This window comes from Amphiura filiformis, unplaced genomic scaffold (assembly GCF_039555335.1).
Source record: "Amphiura filiformis unplaced genomic scaffold, Afil_fr2py scaffold_26, whole genome shotgun sequence".
NCBI lineage: Eukaryota > Metazoa > Echinodermata > Ophiuroidea > Amphilepidida > Amphiuridae > Amphiura > Amphiura filiformis.
Genome location: NW_027305490.1, coordinates 1,281,552 through 1,299,518, shown reverse-complemented (window position 1 = coordinate 1,299,518; position 17,967 = coordinate 1,281,552). Strand labels below are relative to the sequence as shown.

General features: G+C 36.1%; 2 protein-coding genes across 2 annotated transcripts in view; both read right to left on the bottom strand.

Moving 5' to 3' along the window:
* Positions 1 to 376: 376 nt before the first annotated feature.
* On the bottom strand, positions 377 to 9,963 carry LOC140143711 (carboxypeptidase A1-like). The gene is made up of 7 exons (XM_072165524.1): positions 9,893 to 9,963; positions 8,587 to 8,668; positions 7,277 to 7,495; positions 6,267 to 6,365; positions 4,872 to 4,970; positions 3,118 to 3,228; positions 377 to 655 (listed from the first exon to the last, which is right to left on the bottom strand). Exons 1-7 carry the CDS (start codon positions 9,955 to 9,957, stop codon positions 377 to 379), a joined length of 954 nt encoding a protein of 317 aa, XP_072021625.1. The 5' UTR covers positions 9,958 to 9,963.
* Positions 9,964 to 15,819: 5,856 nt separating this feature from the next.
* Positions 15,820 to 17,967, bottom strand: part of LOC140143710 (carboxypeptidase B-like) — a 53,032-nt gene continuing 50,884 nt past the window's right edge. The window contains exon 12 of the mRNA XM_072165523.1: positions 15,820 to 16,634. Within this exon, the coding sequence (XP_072021624.1) occupies positions 16,453 to 16,634 (182 nt within the window). The 3' untranslated portion in view covers positions 15,820 to 16,452. The remainder of the gene's footprint in view (positions 16,635 to 17,967) is intronic.

The window sequence follows — 17,967 nt, the reverse complement described above, 5'->3', positions numbered from 1 at the left end:
TTCTCCTGATCCATATGGCCTCCCTGACTTTTCTTTTGAACTGATTTGCTTCCTTGTCAAGTATTGTAGCTCCCTCCCAATCTATAACATGGTTGTCGGCAGCGACATGGTCCGTAATTGCTGATTTGTTGAATTCTGTGGTAGATTCTTTCCGTCTTGTGCGGATGTACTTCTTGTTTTCCGCTTTCTCGGCATCTTTCTGGTGCTCTTTCAACCGTGTGCCAAACGCTCTCCCTGTTTCACCTATGTATGATTTTTCACAACCCTTGCAGTCAATGTTATAGACCACTTCGCACATCTGGTTGGTTTCTCTCTTGTCTTTAGGGTGCATTAATAAGCTCTTAATAGTGTTATGAGGTTTCATGGCTGTTGCGATTTAGTGCTTCCAAAAGATGCGCTTGAGCTTCTCTGAGAGGCCTGCAACGTACGATAAAATTACCATACCCTTTGACGGGTTATCATCGGTGCTCTTGTTTGAACTGTTACTCTTGATCTTACTTGTTGACATTTGCTGCTTAACACGGTCCATTGCCCACCTTGGATAGCCACAGTTTTGAAGCGCGGTTCTGATCTTCTTTTCTTCTTCCTTTTTATCCTCCTTCTCTGTCACTATGCTATCCATTCTGTCAAACAGTGTACGAATGACCCCGAGTTTCTGATATAGGGGATATTGTGAGTCAAAGTTCAAATATTGATCCGTGTGGGTTTTTTTCTGTATATGAGAAGCTTTATGCTGCCATCTTGTTTACGGACCACTAATGTGTCAAGGAACGGAATGCTACAATCCTTCTCCTCCTCATACGTGAATTTAATATTCCCCGTTTCGTCCACCTTGTTTAGATGTTCAGTTAGTTTCTCTGTGGTGTCCTTTTTGATGACCTCAAGCACGTCATCCATGTAACGGCGCCAGTATTTTGGTGCACAATGGAGTGGTGCCGTGGCAATAGCTTGTAGCTTGTACCATCATACTCTGGGAATGAGGCTACCCCGGGGAGGCTACAGCCGCTTTCCGCGGGAGAAGCAGTGAACCAATTCACTTTTGAGAAAGCCATCATCCGAGATGGCGAAAGCTAAAGACCTGAGTAGTTTACTGGATTTGTTTACCTAAATTTACTTTGATAACCAAACCAATCCTACAGATGAAACTGTTCAGTGAATGTTTAATATTGATTTCTGATAGTGTGAGATATTGTAACATTAATCCCGGACATTAATGCACAAACTGAAAATTGAGTATTAACATGCAAACTAATGAGACACATACCTCCCCATTGATAGGGGTAGTTTCTGTTCAAATCAGTTCCAACACACCGAGATCCATCGTTTGGCTGGCGGTTCTTCCTCCACATGCGATCCTAAGTGAGTAGATAAAAAAGGATTGTGAAATAAAATGAAACACATCAGACAATGGTGCTATATACCGGAAGAATATTATAGTATAAAGGGAGCAGTGTTCATTAATACTTTGGTCGGATCAGAGAACAATGGAAGGGGAGCCTGCGACAAGCTCCAATCCAGTACGGTCTGTGTATTTTGGCCACTTTTTGAGCAAAAACCTGGTAATGAATAATTTAAGTCCCTCCTCGCGCAAAATTGTTCCGATTCCAATAATGTCAACTTGGATGTCAGACATCAGGACGATTTTGCAATTTTGCTATAATTATTACCACCATTAATTACTAATGAAATAACTAACCCCTATAGACAATAAGCTATTCACTGCAAGTCAATTAGGCGCGGCAAATGTTAATTTTCTATGCCCGGTCATAAGGAATGCCGTGCAAATCCAATATGGCATACGAATTCAAATATATACGGACGTCACATTTCAGTTTTCTTCATATTTTATCAATATTTCTGAAATGAAAATGTAAGAGTATTTCCATTTATGGTCCTCGACTGGCTAATGCTAAGCTAAAGCCCGAAAGCGTTGTAAATGTGATCAAAGTCTGTGCATGCGGTTCTTGCGCAATTGAAAAATTGAAATCTTCAGGAATTGGATCCATAGCTCAAAACCACCAGTTCGCCCAATGGGCTATTCCAGAAATTAAAGGCACCCCTAAAGAAGACATGGGATTCCCAAACATTTTCACCATTTTTTGCTCTGGAAATTCCCCAAAAAATTGGTCATTATTGTCACAATCCTAAAGAAGACATGGGAATTCCCAAGAAAAAGACACCTTTTTATTTTAGGCTTTGGAATTTTGGCAAAAATGTGCCTGCCTTCTTTAGGAACACTGGGAATATTCAATCTTTTAATCATTTTATTGTCAAAATGGGAAGTCCCATTTTTGGGGATAAAATTTTGTCTGGGAATTCACAAATATTTATGGTACAAACTTACATGTCTTCTTTAGGGGGGGTGCCATTAATTTCTGGAATAGCCCATTATTGCAAAAATTGACGTGACGAGCTGACGAGCAGAATTGATGAAATAATATGACAACGTACAGCACGAATGAGCCGTAAATTCCCTAAATTGTATTCTGAGTTACAATGTAAAATGTGTATGAAGGTCGTATTCATCAGTAACTCATGCTGGCGCGACATCTATCTCATTTTGGTAGTCAAACACCAATCAATAATCCTATTCTTGAAGTTGATATAGAATTTTAATAGCACTGGTCTTTGTTTGCTTTGGCTAAATTCTGTTCAAGTGGTGAGTTACCAGGCATTGTATTTTGTATAGGTATGTATAACCAACAATTGACAATGAGAGAACTTTCTTAAACTCGTTGACTTGGGGGAGGATTTGAAATGACCGCCAATTATAACTGTTTGATATTTATTGCCAGCAATGTGGAAAAAGAGACACACGTAGAAACGAAAAAAGCTACCATTTTGTTGAAGGAGCAAATTTAACAAACCATAACACCGCTTCTGGATATCGTTTGAAGTCAAATGATATACCATTTTAAAGCTTATGATGTATATTTTCGAAACACGAAATAAAACAAAATTGACCGGGGGAGGAATTTACGGCTCATTCGTCGTGTACGGTCACATATAATGTGTTGGTAATGCGACAAAATTATTAGTTTCTCATAATAGCACTTATTCTATATTCTCTCATACTTTTTGAAGTTTGTACAGAGCTAATAAAACATGTATACTCACATTGGTCCACGTGTACGAATAACCATCTACGTTGAGGGATGGTACAATATACCAGTCATAGTTGTCTACCATGGCCTTCACTTCGGCATCAGTGTTGTAATTTGATACCAGCTGTAATATGCAATGAGCGAGAAATAAGTAATAACATTATTTTTTCACCAACCAAAATATTATTTCAATATAATTGCGTAGACACACGACGTATAGTCGTCTGGCTTGGAATTGAAAAGGTGGGCACTTTATTTTTGCTAAAGGTAAAACAGGAAACTACTCCAGCAAAATCAATCGATAAAGTCTAGTCTATCCTCCACATTTATGGTGGACTGCACTTATGCCCATATATGGCACTAGCCAATCAATAAGCTCTACTTGAAATCCCTTGACTCGCTGCACTGACCAAAGATATGACAGATATGGGAGCTGTTTTTACTGCGATCTGTCATTTACATATCAGGTAGGTACGAACATTTGCAGGTGCCCCACATACTCAGTTTTTAGCCTACATGTAATGTATACATTATTCTTGATTGACAGCAAGTACAAAAAATATCAGTCAAGTGGTTTAGCTTTAATGCCCTTCGGAAGAAAGCGGTCTACAAGTGAGTGATAGTCACTAAAAGTTGCATTCGATTTACATAGGGAATTTTCCAGGCCATGCCGTGCCCTACCTACTAAAACACCAAAGTGCGAACATTTTCAAATATCTAAATTAGCTTTAAAATGTTACAAAATTATATTTCCTAGAATTTCAGAGAGTACAACATATATTGGCCGGTTATTTTTCACACAGTGACGTTAACTAGGAAATGCCCTATACCTCTAACATACACTGTTTGTAGAGGTCACACCTCAATGGTGAGAGCACTGTGTATTGTGTATAGGAAAATGAACAGTAACTGCAGTATGTACTACTTTCTGTGCGATTGCAAAATTTTTTTGCTGTTAGTGTTTCAAATCTTAAAATTTTGTGTATTCAACTCCAATATGAAATCTATACAGGTGTGTAAGGGTGAAACAGACTTTCAAAGTAAGGGCATTCTTTGACAGAAAAATGTAAACAAATGTGGCTTTGGGTGAGAGATAGACCTTTGGACCTAAAATTATGGGTCATAGATGATAATTTTTGCCATAAACATTTGTTTGAGAGTCAAAATACAGTCCAAAAAACCCTTGAGTATTGGCTTGGTTGTTCTATATGGCTTCAAATAACGTCGGTATTACGAAAGAGCCTTAATGATATATAGTGCATTTATTCCAAACTCACAGGCCTCTGCATACTTTACCACCCCAATCGTTCCATAACCCAATTCATAAAAGCTCATAAACCATGAGCGGATTTTTGAAAGAGACCAGTCATGAAAACATTTTCCGACTCGACCATCTCACGGACCTACAGTAAGAAGCGCAGAAAGAAACGCACACCATATACACACAAGCTTCGCAAGTCGCAATCGTGATCAGCTCCCCGTACGGGTTACAATGAGACAATTAGCAGTGAATTATTTGTCCAGGAGATTTCACTTACTTGACCAACTAACAACACTGCGGGGCTCGAACTCATACCCTCACGCACCAGAGTATATTACATATCCATTTACTACTTGGACTGCTGAAAAAATAACGTGTGAGTCTTTGGGTGACAAGAGTATAAATTTAACAAAATATCGGAAGACAGCAGAAAATATATATTGAAGAATCCTCGTTCGGTCCGGTCCGACCAACATGGTATATCGCTTTGGCCCTGTCTAGCTTACCTGATTGGCCATATACATCATAGTTGCTGGAGAGATCCACTCACGTGCATGGATACCACCTTGTATATAAATTACGCGTTTACTTCCTCCGGAGCTGATCTGAAATTTAAAAAAAAATACACCTTGTATAAACTGTATAGTATTAAACGGTAAACTTCCGTGCGTATTTGTTTTGTGCAATCGTCTTAAGCCTTCAAATATGTATGAGAAGGGTCTTTAGTGCATACATGTAATCAAGATGTGGGGATTAAACCTTAATATATTATGGATACATTGCTATTACTTAGTTTGTCCTCGAGTACTCTCCAGTCCCCCTCCCATAAGCTCAATACAATTTAGTGCAACTTGTAAATTCGGGGTTGTCCTTTACAAATACTACTATGTTGTTGATATAGATCAAATTGGACGATTGGGGTATCAAAATGCGTGTACGTACATAAGCCACCTTTCTCATTATGTTAAAACATTATGAATACGATTTGATAATTCTGAAGGTATATGCGTATTTGTAACGGCTTCGATACTTTTTGTGAAGTCTTTAGTATAATTGCAGTGCATCTTGTGCCCATTAGAAGGGACAAAATCAACCTGCTTACCAGATCCTTAAATGACTTTACCGGGATAAATGCACGCGAAGTGCGCGAAAATGTGCAGTTTTATACTAAAATACTAACTTGAGTACTCCATACAGTACCTCTGTTACCTTCTGATGTATTCTTGGATCAATAATGTATACAATAAGGCCTACGAAGCAATAAGCACTAAGATGACATTAGCAACACCTGACTGACCATGACGTTGAAGCTTCAAAGGCAATACAAACTATTACGACCTTGATTACCATTAGGTCTACTTATGCAAAAAAATCTAAAAATCTAAATCCATTTGAATCATTACGTCTTAAGGGAGTTCAGTGGCGTAGCTAGGGTCTGTGACACCAGGATCAAGGATAGAGAACAGGGAATTGCGCTTCCTTTCCCTGTTTCCTAAAAAAAATGCTTCAGGGGTTCGAACAGGTGCATATGCTACTAATTTTGTCAGACGTTTTTCATTTGACCATGTATGTTGAAATACGAGCGACGCGCGCGAAATTATTTTGGACTTTCACTTCGATATTAATACAGGTGTAAGGATCTGACCTTCGAGGTAAGGGCATGACAACAAAATAAAAATGAGGTCTTTGGATTGGAGATGGACTTATGAATTTATAGGGTCATCATGGTCATGGAGAGAATATAGCGGGTATCAGAAACTTTGAACCCAAAGGGATGATAAATATTATGCTGCTGACAAGTTCATCACATTTATAGATGTATTTGGATGCTATCCCGTGGATGCCATATTCTATTTGGGGACCGTGGTCAAAATAAGTTTGGAAAGGTCTTGGCAACGTACCTTAACTGCTTTGACTGGTCGACCTTCATAAGAATCACCTATGCTAATTTCGGTAACCATAGCATTCTCGTTGGCAAAATCTGTTACCCATTGACTGATCTGTGTATATTAAATATCAGTTGAAAAAAGGATAAATTTATAGCAACATTAATAATAACTACACAATAATACACCAAATTACCACCTCGCGAACTACACACACACACACATGGAACGTAAATATTCATAAAATAGGTCAATGTCAAAATGGGCTTTGACCTGTTACGCCCTGGTAACAAAACACCGGAAATATAACAAGCTATTCTTGTTTAAATTGTTTTACCAGCGGAAGATCTGAGACTTTTTCAAATGTTATCTCTGTGTAACCCAAAATTTGACTTTGATCCTTTTGCCTATAACTGAATATCGTACATCGGAGGAGATGTGTCAAACTATACTTTTTCTGAATCCTTATGATGAGAAGAATACATTCACTTAATTATTATAATCATACAGATGTGTCCGGAATATTTTTATCGACAAATGAAAACAACCAAGAAGATCAATTCAATCACATATAAATTAAATAAATAAGAAAGAATCATCAACACCAATAATTTTAAGCATTAGTAGCTTATCACAGAATTAGTTTGCCTAACTCTCCACGAATTGATCAATGACATGAAAATAATGTTGTGGAGAGAAATTATGATTTTTTTTGAACGCGCGCTTTACGCGAATTTTCTATACAGACTTTTTCTATCGAATAATCTTCCATGTTTAAATTACAGTTTGTTAAAACCATGTATTTATAAAGGCTCACGAAATTCTTAATCGCAATGCTTCATAAAAATACCACAGACTTGTGGAAAAAACAATAACTTTATTTCAGACACCATCATGCGCTTCTTCAATTCTTGTTATTAACCCTTTTCCCTATTACAGTATTTTGAAATTTTTGAATTCCAGGTTGTATCCACTAAGTTTGAAACCCGCCTCGATATTAGAACAGAATGTACTAAAACACTTACCTCATCAATAGTATGGTAGATAGTGTAATCAAACCCAGCCTTAGCAATGACACAGTCCGTGCATCTCTCATTATCAATGTTGGTTTGCACATCTTCCACATAGATGGAGAAACCCAAATCACGGCGAGATAATTCTATTTTCACATCTTGAACAAGATTTGGGCCAATCATAATGTCCACGGGTCGATTTAATTTGGTTGGTCCTTTCCAGAAATCTACCTATAATAAAAAGGAATAACAGTAGGAGTGTGAAAAGTAATGAACAAGACTGTATACGTGAACTTCAACTATTAAAGTTGCTAACGCTCAAGCCATTGACAGAGTATTCAAGTTGTCACAGAGAGTCAAGAATTATAAGGCTATCAAAATCGCAGTGAATATTATAATAACCCGGAAAGGTACTAAAGTGAGAATCTCTTTCCCAGGTGTTGAAAATAATTTTGGGGGTATTATTTGTTGTCATATTTGGGCAGTCCGTAAGCAGGATTTATTTGGGGGGGGTGAAAAAGTGGACCTTTTTGTTCAAAATTTGGACCTTTTTTGACTAGGGGCAGTTTTTGAAAAAGTTGACATTTTACTCCAAAATATTGCCGTTTTTGACCAAAAAAGGCATAGCATTTTTTCAATCACTACGCTCGCAAATGGGACTTTGGTCCTGGTTACGGGCCTGTATTTGGGGTCATTTCACAATAAGTGGGGCTGAAAAAGGCTAAGTCAAATCCCAAGATCGATAATGACGATAATAAATGATAAGGTTTTAATATGTTCACATTAAAGGACATCACAGGTTTAGGCAGGGTTTTTTAGACAATCATTTTGCTTGAGTCAACAGGGAAAACAAGCCAGGTAATGTTTAACCTTATTAGTTTGTATAGGAGTCAACTATCAAACAATAGGCAGTAGGCGAGTGGCAGTAGGCCAAGCCTATTCATGAAGGAAAGTTGACTCCTATAGACTCTGGCGCAACTTTTAAAACGGCCTCTTTTTTATATAATCATGAACCATTGTGACCGAACGCAATGATTGTATGACGTTATAAATTGGCGCAGATGTGTAAAACAAACAAGGCTACACATACCTTTTTTAAATTTCAACATTTCGTAAAATATTTTTCCGATGTTAGGGGGAAAATTATAAGTTGTGATCTTATATAATCCACTCTCCATATCATGTCTTTGTCATGTATAAACCTAATAACTCTACCTAGGCTGGGTTTCGTAAAATACTTTTTCAATTTATTTCAAAAAGCTCTAGAGGGAACTTTTAAGTTGTGGATCCTAAAGTATCCATGTAAATAATAGACGACCTACGGTATCTTCGAGTAGATTGGACAAATTATGCAGTCTTTGTAATTGTTCCATGTCCTGTGGCACCACACGCAACACCTGGTACCTGAAAATGTAATGGAAAAAGTTATGTTGATCACTGATCCAACAATCTGTACTTTGACTCTGATGATCTTGAATGATGACCTATTTTGTAGGCAATGCAACAAGCTAATCCGATATGTCCCCGCCCTCAAATAATAAATAAATAAATAAATAAATAAATAAATAAATAAATAAATAAATAAATAAATAAATAAATAAATAAATAAATAAATAAATAAATAAATATATATATAAATAAATAAATAAATAAATAAATAAATAAATAAATAAATAAATATTTGAGAGTAAAGAAAAGAAAGGAAGGTTTTATTTCAAACTCTAATGGTGACCCGCAGGTCAAATTGCTAGAATAGAGAGTATGTCTTCATTGATAAATACTAATACCATTTCTTTTCATTTTTACGTTTGGCGTAGGATTATTTCGGTCGTACATACAGGTACATTATATATTTTAGTTTCATTTTTCCAAAGATTGACATGATAGATCGATTGAAAAGTATTTTGTGAATGACCAGATTGTGGTCCGACTATGTGGTTTCTACCTCACGTTGAGCATGTTGAGGCCCATTACATAAACGTTTTTATTCCAAATTTGATTTCAATAATTACTCGAGCGATTTAGACAATCACCAAACTACCATGCTTTTGTTCATACCGCCTAAACGAAACATATTCCAGGACCAAAATTTCACTAGGATTATGACAAACACATGAGCTTTCAATAGATACCAAAATCTGCATTCTGATAGGGGGAAGTAAAATTGTAGGATGAGGCTGTCAATCTTATCAAGCACTTTGAATGTTTGTGAAATTAGTAGGGTGTTTGACACGTAAATTAAGACCAAACTTGTTTCCGAATTTACCGGCTTAATTTTTATGTACCCTACTTTAAAACTTTGATGGTACGCATAAATGACGAGGGCCTATGATAAGCAATTATTAAGCATGCATTACAGTATAATATTTTCACGGTTTACATGCTCAAGAAAGTGTTCACTTGTCAAGAAAAAGCATTGGTTTATCATTATGAACTTGAAAATTATTTTGGCCCGTAACTACAGCAAATTATTTATTAACTTGTGAGTGTATAAAATTACTTTTGAAAAATGTATATTCAAGTGTATAAACGTGTTATGTTGCAATGTCAAGAAAACAGTGGCAAGTTTAACAAATATTTGTATACATTTTGAATTCTGACTTGTATATAAAAAAAAAAAAGACTTACCCTGCATAGTTCTTGACCGCCGAGGCAGATGCCACAAACACGAGAAGAGCACAAAGCAACTTCATGATTACTGATAGCTAGCCGAAGTATGCTCTAGGACCAATTAATCCTTTCTTGAATTTATACCGATTTAACACCGCTATCTTTAGCGATGAATATTCATCATAACTTATCAGCGTTAGATGCTTGTATATGGATGTATAATCAGTGAAATTAACATTAATCGTTAATAATCGACGCACATATAATATTTCTCTTATATTATCACGGTATGTTTGAGAAAGCAATAATTTTTACAGTATTTTAATATTAATGTTCGTTATTGATCATGTTGATATTCCAAGTATCAACCCTAACAGCTCCTAAACCCCCGTGACTACCAGTCGACGATTGTGTGCTTGGCACGCGAGGGATTTAAGGTTCGAACCCCCGGGATACCAAAGTGACTTATTTGTTCATCTTCTGATCTTTTTCGTTTATTCTTTTACTTCTAATAGCAAAAAAAAGAGTGTTCAGTGTTAGGGTTAGGGTTAAAAATCAAAACTAAGGATAAACAGCAAAAATGAACAGACGATCGATTTCGAGGCAAGACGTGTGGTAAACATGTTAATAAATCATTGAATAAATTCATTAGGTTGTTGATTATAATAAATATTTCCATTTTGCTTGACTAAACCAAGTGAATTTTTACGTACTACAATATTTCGTCCTTCACATGATGAAGTCCTCCGATGTGAAGGACGAAATATTGTAGCGAGTAAAATATCACTTGGTTATGTCAAGCAAAGTGGAAATATGGTCGAGAAATACACCCTCTCCCACTTACCTACCACACATCTGATCATATGAATGGGTTATAACTGGGATATTTACAATGCTCATCGATATTGATCACAAAAAGTAGACAAAAAGATACCCCAAAGTTTATTTTAACAAGAGAAGTGATATTATTGTGTTCTAGCAAAATATGCCTAGTACCCTATATCTGTTTAACACTACCTATCCAAGCACATTTTTTGACCAAAATGTAGGGTTTAAAAGTCAAAACCTCAAGTGTTCCTAACAATATTTTTCAAATTTTATGTCATTAAATAAAAAAGCACACTTATATTGTTCATATACTAGTGTCACTAGAATGAGCAATGGCCAATTCTCTTTAAATTGCAAATCTTGTGCAAAAGGTTACTATTTTCGCCTGTTTTGTCATACGGTTGTAAATTTAATGAACTATGACGTTGCTAAAGAGCGCTTACAAATTGATATGTTTCCCAACAATATGGACTATTTCATTTGAATGAACCGTGCCGTGTATAAGTCTCACTTTGTGCTTATCTTTTAAACCGTATTATCGTTTATTTCATGTCATCATTGTTGTTTAATAAGCACCTTTAAAGATAACCAGTATCATTTATCATTGTTTATTTCATCTGCACAAATACAGCATGTTCCCGTAATATACATGTAGTTATAATGCTATAAAATGAACTTTATAGTCATACTCCACCAGTGGGAGAAATCATGTATGTAGTTTTTCTTGTTACTTTCTGGTAAATTGGTAGCGTGACACCTATTCAGAATAGGTTTCATGGTTGTATTTAAAATCTATGTGTTAACCCAACCGGCCCACATAGTATTTAAAATCGTATATGTTAACCCAACCGGCCCACATAGCCTCTGGTCTTCAGAAGCGTTACTCAAAGTAGCCTGCTTGCTCAGTGTTCTACCTTTAAACAAGTCCCATCTACACCATTCTCTTCTCTTCAGCTCTTCTCTTTGTGATGATATTAGTTCTAAATACGACCGCCTGTCCTTTAGTTGATCTTTCTTATTCCTATTTGTCTCTTCCCTTTCTTCCTTTTTTTCTATCAAGTCTCTCATAAGTCCTGGAGTCCTCAATTCTTCTCCCCTCATTTAAAACCTCCTTTTTTATTTTTTCCAACTCACTTCTTCCATTCTTCTCGAGCTCATTTATCTATTCTTCTCATTCCACTCAAAACTAGACCTGATCTATTTTGGAGGTGACGCGAATGTACAGCTGAAAAGACCCCCTTTTAGTATCGCGGTCACCCAAAGGCACCCTTTTTTCAAACACATGCTTATTTTTCCATTTGATCTGTCACACAAAGGCTTGTATTGATCGAAGTATCGAAACCAGATCATGAACTGATGAAAAAAGGAAAAAGTAACTACAGTAAAAGAACTTCAAAGCACATTTGAAAAAAAAATCCTGAAATTTCAATCATGGAATGATTGCGGATAAAGCTCTATCACTTCAGATACGGTATGAAATGAGCATACTCATAAAACCCGCCAGCTACAGGGTGAGTAAAAAATGCAATAGGGCAAGGAATCTATATACTAGTATACGTGAGAACCAATTGAACTTTCCCATTGTTGAAAGTGTTTATAAATGCCACACTTAATAATCATGTTTTGTAAAAAAATGAAATGAATCGCAACTACCGTTTTGAGTTGTTTTATTTCGATACCCAATTTAACTTTTTGTCCACGAGGCACCATGTATTTTGAATGAGAGCACATAATGCGCAATGAAGACACCAGATCTGAAACTGACTTTAACTTAAATCAAGGTTGAATTTTGTGTTCTTTCAATTCCTTGTTTCGGTTCAAATTAACATTCCACCATTACTTAAGTCCTTCATACCTCACCCGACTCTAACTCCACCTGCAAAACTTTTTGTAATTCACATCTCTTCAATTTGCACGCATATCTTTTCGAAATTTGAATAACCCACCCACAAATTTGCATTATAGTAGGAACATTTTTAATGTGAAGGTAAATATGAAAATAACAACAAAGTTTCTTCTACTTAAAGCCATAATGTACGATCTTATAATAAAATTGGTTAATTTGTTTTCAAACCTGATTTTCTGGCATATTTGTAATGTTTACACGTGTCCCATGTTTTGTAGATCAACAGAGCACAAAGTCATAATTCAATGAATTTATGACTTTATGTCTCCTTATAGAACTACATGTTAAACGTGTAAAATAACCAGCAGGGTTTCTTTTCTTTACCTTGTTATTTCAGCTCAAAATGGACAGAAACCCTTTCCGGCAATATTACTAGTATTATTTCAGCATTTTCAATATAATAACAAATTAAAAATTTGAAGGAAATCGTACATTAGGGCTTTAATCCAGACCAGGGACAATTACGTTGGATGCTCCATTTTACTTCAGTGCCAACGAGGTTAAACAAATGTCAGTTTTAATATACCTTACATATAGTGTGCTGACATTCACAAAATTCGCTATCGTAGACATGACGTCATATTGGTGACCCCGGGGCGTTACCATAGCGATTGGATCACGCTTTCGTGAGAAACGCAATGGCGATATCAATGTATGGAATTTATGTATCAAATTTTTTAAATTACCAGTCATATTTAAGACCTGAAACCTCATGATTTCAGGAAAACATCTTGAAAAAGCTTACTAGGCAGTGAAACCCATAAGAAATGGCTAAAACTTGATTTTCAAACAGCAGACTATCGATGTGTACAGCGTAGATAGCGTCGTCATGCAATCACTTGATCCATCACTACGGAAGTAGTTGTGACCTCGGCAGGAAGTGACGTCGGACTACGATAGCGAAGATGTCTCATGGATGAACATTAAAATTAGGTGTCGCTAAAATGTGTAGTCATATTAACGACAGTGCTATTTACTTTTTTTTCACACAAGGTCACTAATAAATATATCATGCACATAACGGTTTAAAACCTAAAAAGTTCAACCTGGTTATAAAATAAAGATGGATTCTTTGCATTATTGCACCTGTTGACTCACCGACTCACCCTGTATATAGCAGGTCCTAGCACTGTGGCAAAACAATACATCACAGTGCAATTCACCTTGGTATGTACTGCAGGAGGGTAGGGAACTTACTATATCCGGGAATTACGACTGAAAAAAGTCACGATTCACACAAGTGGTATATCATCTCTATGACCTGAATTGACATTGGTCAGTATATTTAGAGCCACATCCGGGTATTTAATAAAGATTTGGTCACATTTTATCAATATGATAGAATATTATTAATACAGTAAACATGGTATAGTAAATCGGTTATACCAAGGAACTGATGAGGCATAATATGCAGGGATATTAATCATCTTCCTGAATATAGGCCAATCAAATTAAGGAAAATCAGGGCTTAACCCACCACTAATTGCAACAGAAACCATTTAATCACCATTCATTTCAGAAAAAATATAATAAAGAAAATATCAGTCCACAAAAGTGGTGGAACAGTGCCTTATTTGCCTATGGCTGCTTATGCATGGGGTTAAATTTCAAAGTTGGTCAAACGGTGTTAAAAACCATACCAATGTCCAATATCTTATTCTCATCGTAAGGATACAGAAAAAGTATAGTTTGACCAGTCTCCGACATACAGTTCTTGAGTTATAGGCAAAAAGGTCAAAGGTCAAATTTTGGGTTCATAGTCGTTTGCAATGGAAATATGCTCCAATTTTAATGCAACTGGTCTCAAATTGTTCCTTTTACAAAAATAAATCACAATGAGAAAAGTTGCATTGTTTTGGTTGCTTTGTTGCATAGGTAACATCACAAAATAGGTCAAGGTCAATACGGCTCTATGGAATTTGATCTTCTTTGCCATGTTACTAGGGTAACAAACCACCTGAGATATGTCAAACTATTATTTTTATTAAATTTATTTGCAAGCGGAACAATATGAGACCATTTTTTATCAAAATCGGAGAATATTTCATTTTTGCCCCCCCCATTTGACCTTTTCCCCTATTAGTCACAAAATGTACATCGGAGATAGGTCAAACTATACTTTTTCTGAATCCTTATGACGAGAGGAATACATTGGTATGGTTTTTAGCAAGATTTGAAATTTCACCCCCTGCGCCATTTTGGATTTGTGCAAATTAGGCACTGTTCCACTACTTTGATATGTTTTTGTGTCAGCTTTTGAGAGATAGATGCATGCAAAATGGATTCTGTTGCAATTACTGGTGGGTCAATTTTTAATTTGATTGGCCTAAATAGCCAGTCTATGGTTCAGGTCACTGGCGGGCTTTTTGCTTCCGCAAATGGCCGTCGGTGATCTATCATCTCTTCTCGAGCTGTGACCTGTGCAGTGTTATCCTCCTGAGGAGGGAGTATTGTCCTGGTAAATGCCAAATTTAGCAACATTTTGTACGGCCCCTATTTGTTCTCGTGAAACTTAAAATTTCCCAGGGCATTGAACTGCTTAATGTCTCGGTTTATACAAAAACTCGGAGACCTGCTGAGTACGATATAGTTTTTTGGTGTTTTTTTTGTATGTATAGGGTGTGCGCTCAATTTTTCCACAAGACCGTATAAAGTTCGAACCCACAACCTCTCGCACCACTGTACGCCTTATCGACTGAGCTAACTTGACCACTTGAACGCCTTATCAATGAAGCTAAAATGACTACACATTCGTTTGAATAAAGTGCCCCCTGGAGTTGCGATTCCGTAATAAGCATTGGTAGATTGGTACCCGAGCTAGTTTGACCTCTGTCCTTTGCTCACTGTCAATCATAAATATCCATATTGAAACTCAAAAACACAAAGTATGGGGTTTTATCAAAGTCTATCCTTTTTAGATCATCGAATGTGAGATTTGGATAAGGAAATACAGTGATTTCCTAACAATTTATGAAAACTTTGTCCTCGAATACACCCACGACGTTAGTTCCCGCGTTAGTTAATCGTGTATAATGTGTGTATTATCCGTGGACAGAAAATCAGTTTCATGCATTAAAAATGTTGGGGAAATCGTTGTATATCATATTAATACTTCATAGGAATGCGTACGTCATAATGATCTCCACATTTCCATTTTGAATATCCTCACGCCCACAAAAAAGCATGGAAAATCTTCACACATATATTAATTCGGACATTCCCTTTTATTCTTTTCAATAATCTCCAAGAAGCGAACTTGAATAATTCTTTATGCTTTGTAAACTATGAGAACTCAACAACTTAATCTCTTAAATAAAGGTTCCAGTTTTATCAGATATAACAAATTGACTGCTCAAATCGGATCCCTACTTTTTCACTTACAGTCATGGAAATACGTTTTTGGAAAAATAAACGCTTCTTTTTTCTTGGGAAGACACTCAGAAATGTTGGTAGCGATCACAACTATAGCATGTGAATACCCCTTCCTTATCCAGAATAATTTTACATGTTTTTGGGAGTTATTATTGATCATATTATAAAACATGGTTTTAGCAATGTCATGACAAGAAGGTGAAAAACATTCCAAACTTTTGTCCATGACTGTAACAAGGTCTGCAACATTTTAACCAGATATTACTAGACTATACACGGAGACTACATAGCATATTAACATAGATTCAACCGATACGTAGTTTTGATTAATTTGATACTGCTGCCAAACATGACTATATATATGACGAATATATATCTATATTTACGTATTTTAACAGGATTTTCCATGCGTTTAAGTTAATAATCACGTATTTTGATTATTAATATTTTAAGACCTTTTCGAATGATTGTCTCAATTTAAAGGATCTGTTCCAAAAACTTTAAGCGCTTCAAAAGTCTCGATACCAGAATCCTCTATCATCGTCTCTGGAATATTAAACCCATATTGTCCTTCGTCTCTCAATTCCACAACATAAGTATATTTGACACCAAGAGTACCATAGCCATAATCCTCGCTGGCTCCGGAGGCAGGGTCTGAAATTTTAAATAGTAAAACATAAGTTTCATTTCCAATACAAGTAATGATTATAATGTACATTGTTATCAAGTTATACCATGGTTTTTTGACGTCTGTGCCACACATACCATAAACTATTATAACACATAAAAAATATTTCCGACATTAAATATTTCACGGCAGGGAAAAAGTTCCAATAAAAAAGTATTTTATACTTCATAATATATTCTTGTTTATTGATTGGTTAAAAGTAGATCACATGACCAATAATAGTTCTATCATCAGTAGGCATATGCGCCATTGAAATACACAGGGAAAGATGCACTTTTGGATCGCGTTTTGGCAATTGAAAACGTATTTCAGCTATCAAGTTTGGTATCATATTAAAGCTTTTTTTTTGCTATTTTGCCGCAAAGAAAAAGTGTGCAAATTTAACATGTTTAACCCTAAAAAAATCACTCAATTTTCGAAACTGGACATTGTCAAAATTCGCGCCAAAACTCCATCTCTGAAATAAAACATTGGGACTTTTTCTCACGTTTTGAAAATAAAGCCGCAACAAGCTCAAATAAGCGATGGGCTATTTTAGACGAATTTCATTGGTACGTAAATCGTGGAGTGATTTGGTGGTGCTCCCTCGTAAGTGTTAAGGAGGGCGCGCGGGGAGATTGCGACAATTTTGCGTTATATAAGTAAAGATTATGCACACATTTTGATTAAGTTAAAAGAAAGCGCACATAGCGCGCCAAGATTTTGAGTCACCAGCACTTAGGGACGCACCATTAGATTCTCAGGGGGGGCATGGGAGTTTGGGTCAGGCAGAATTTTTTTTTTTCGCCGCCGAAGGCGGCAGAATTTTTTTTTTTTTTTCGCCTCCAAGAGCACCAAATTTATTTTTTTCAATTTTAATGTACATTTTTATACAAAGTTGGGTGGGGGAAGTTTTTTTTTTTACTCATCAGTGAGGCAAAATTTTTATTTTTTTTTCTTACTAGTGGGCAAAGTTTTTTTTTTTTTTTTTTTTCTCACTAGTGGGCAAAGTTTTTTTTTCAAAAACTCCCATGCCCCCCCCTGGAAATCTAATGGTGCGCCCTTAATAATATCATCAGAAAAAGTTCGAGGTCATCTCCCATTCACCCGTGTGTGGTGAATTGACTACGTAATAATCACACACTCATCGGTATCGGCCAACTGCACGTATCCACTCCTTTCGAAAGCCGTATCTTTCTAAACAAATGTATTTAGGCCAAAATATCACAATTAATATTGATTTGAATATGTTATCTTCATATTTCATGCAAAAAATTAAAAAACTTAAAAATCCGACTCAGGTACCGATGTTATTTCAAT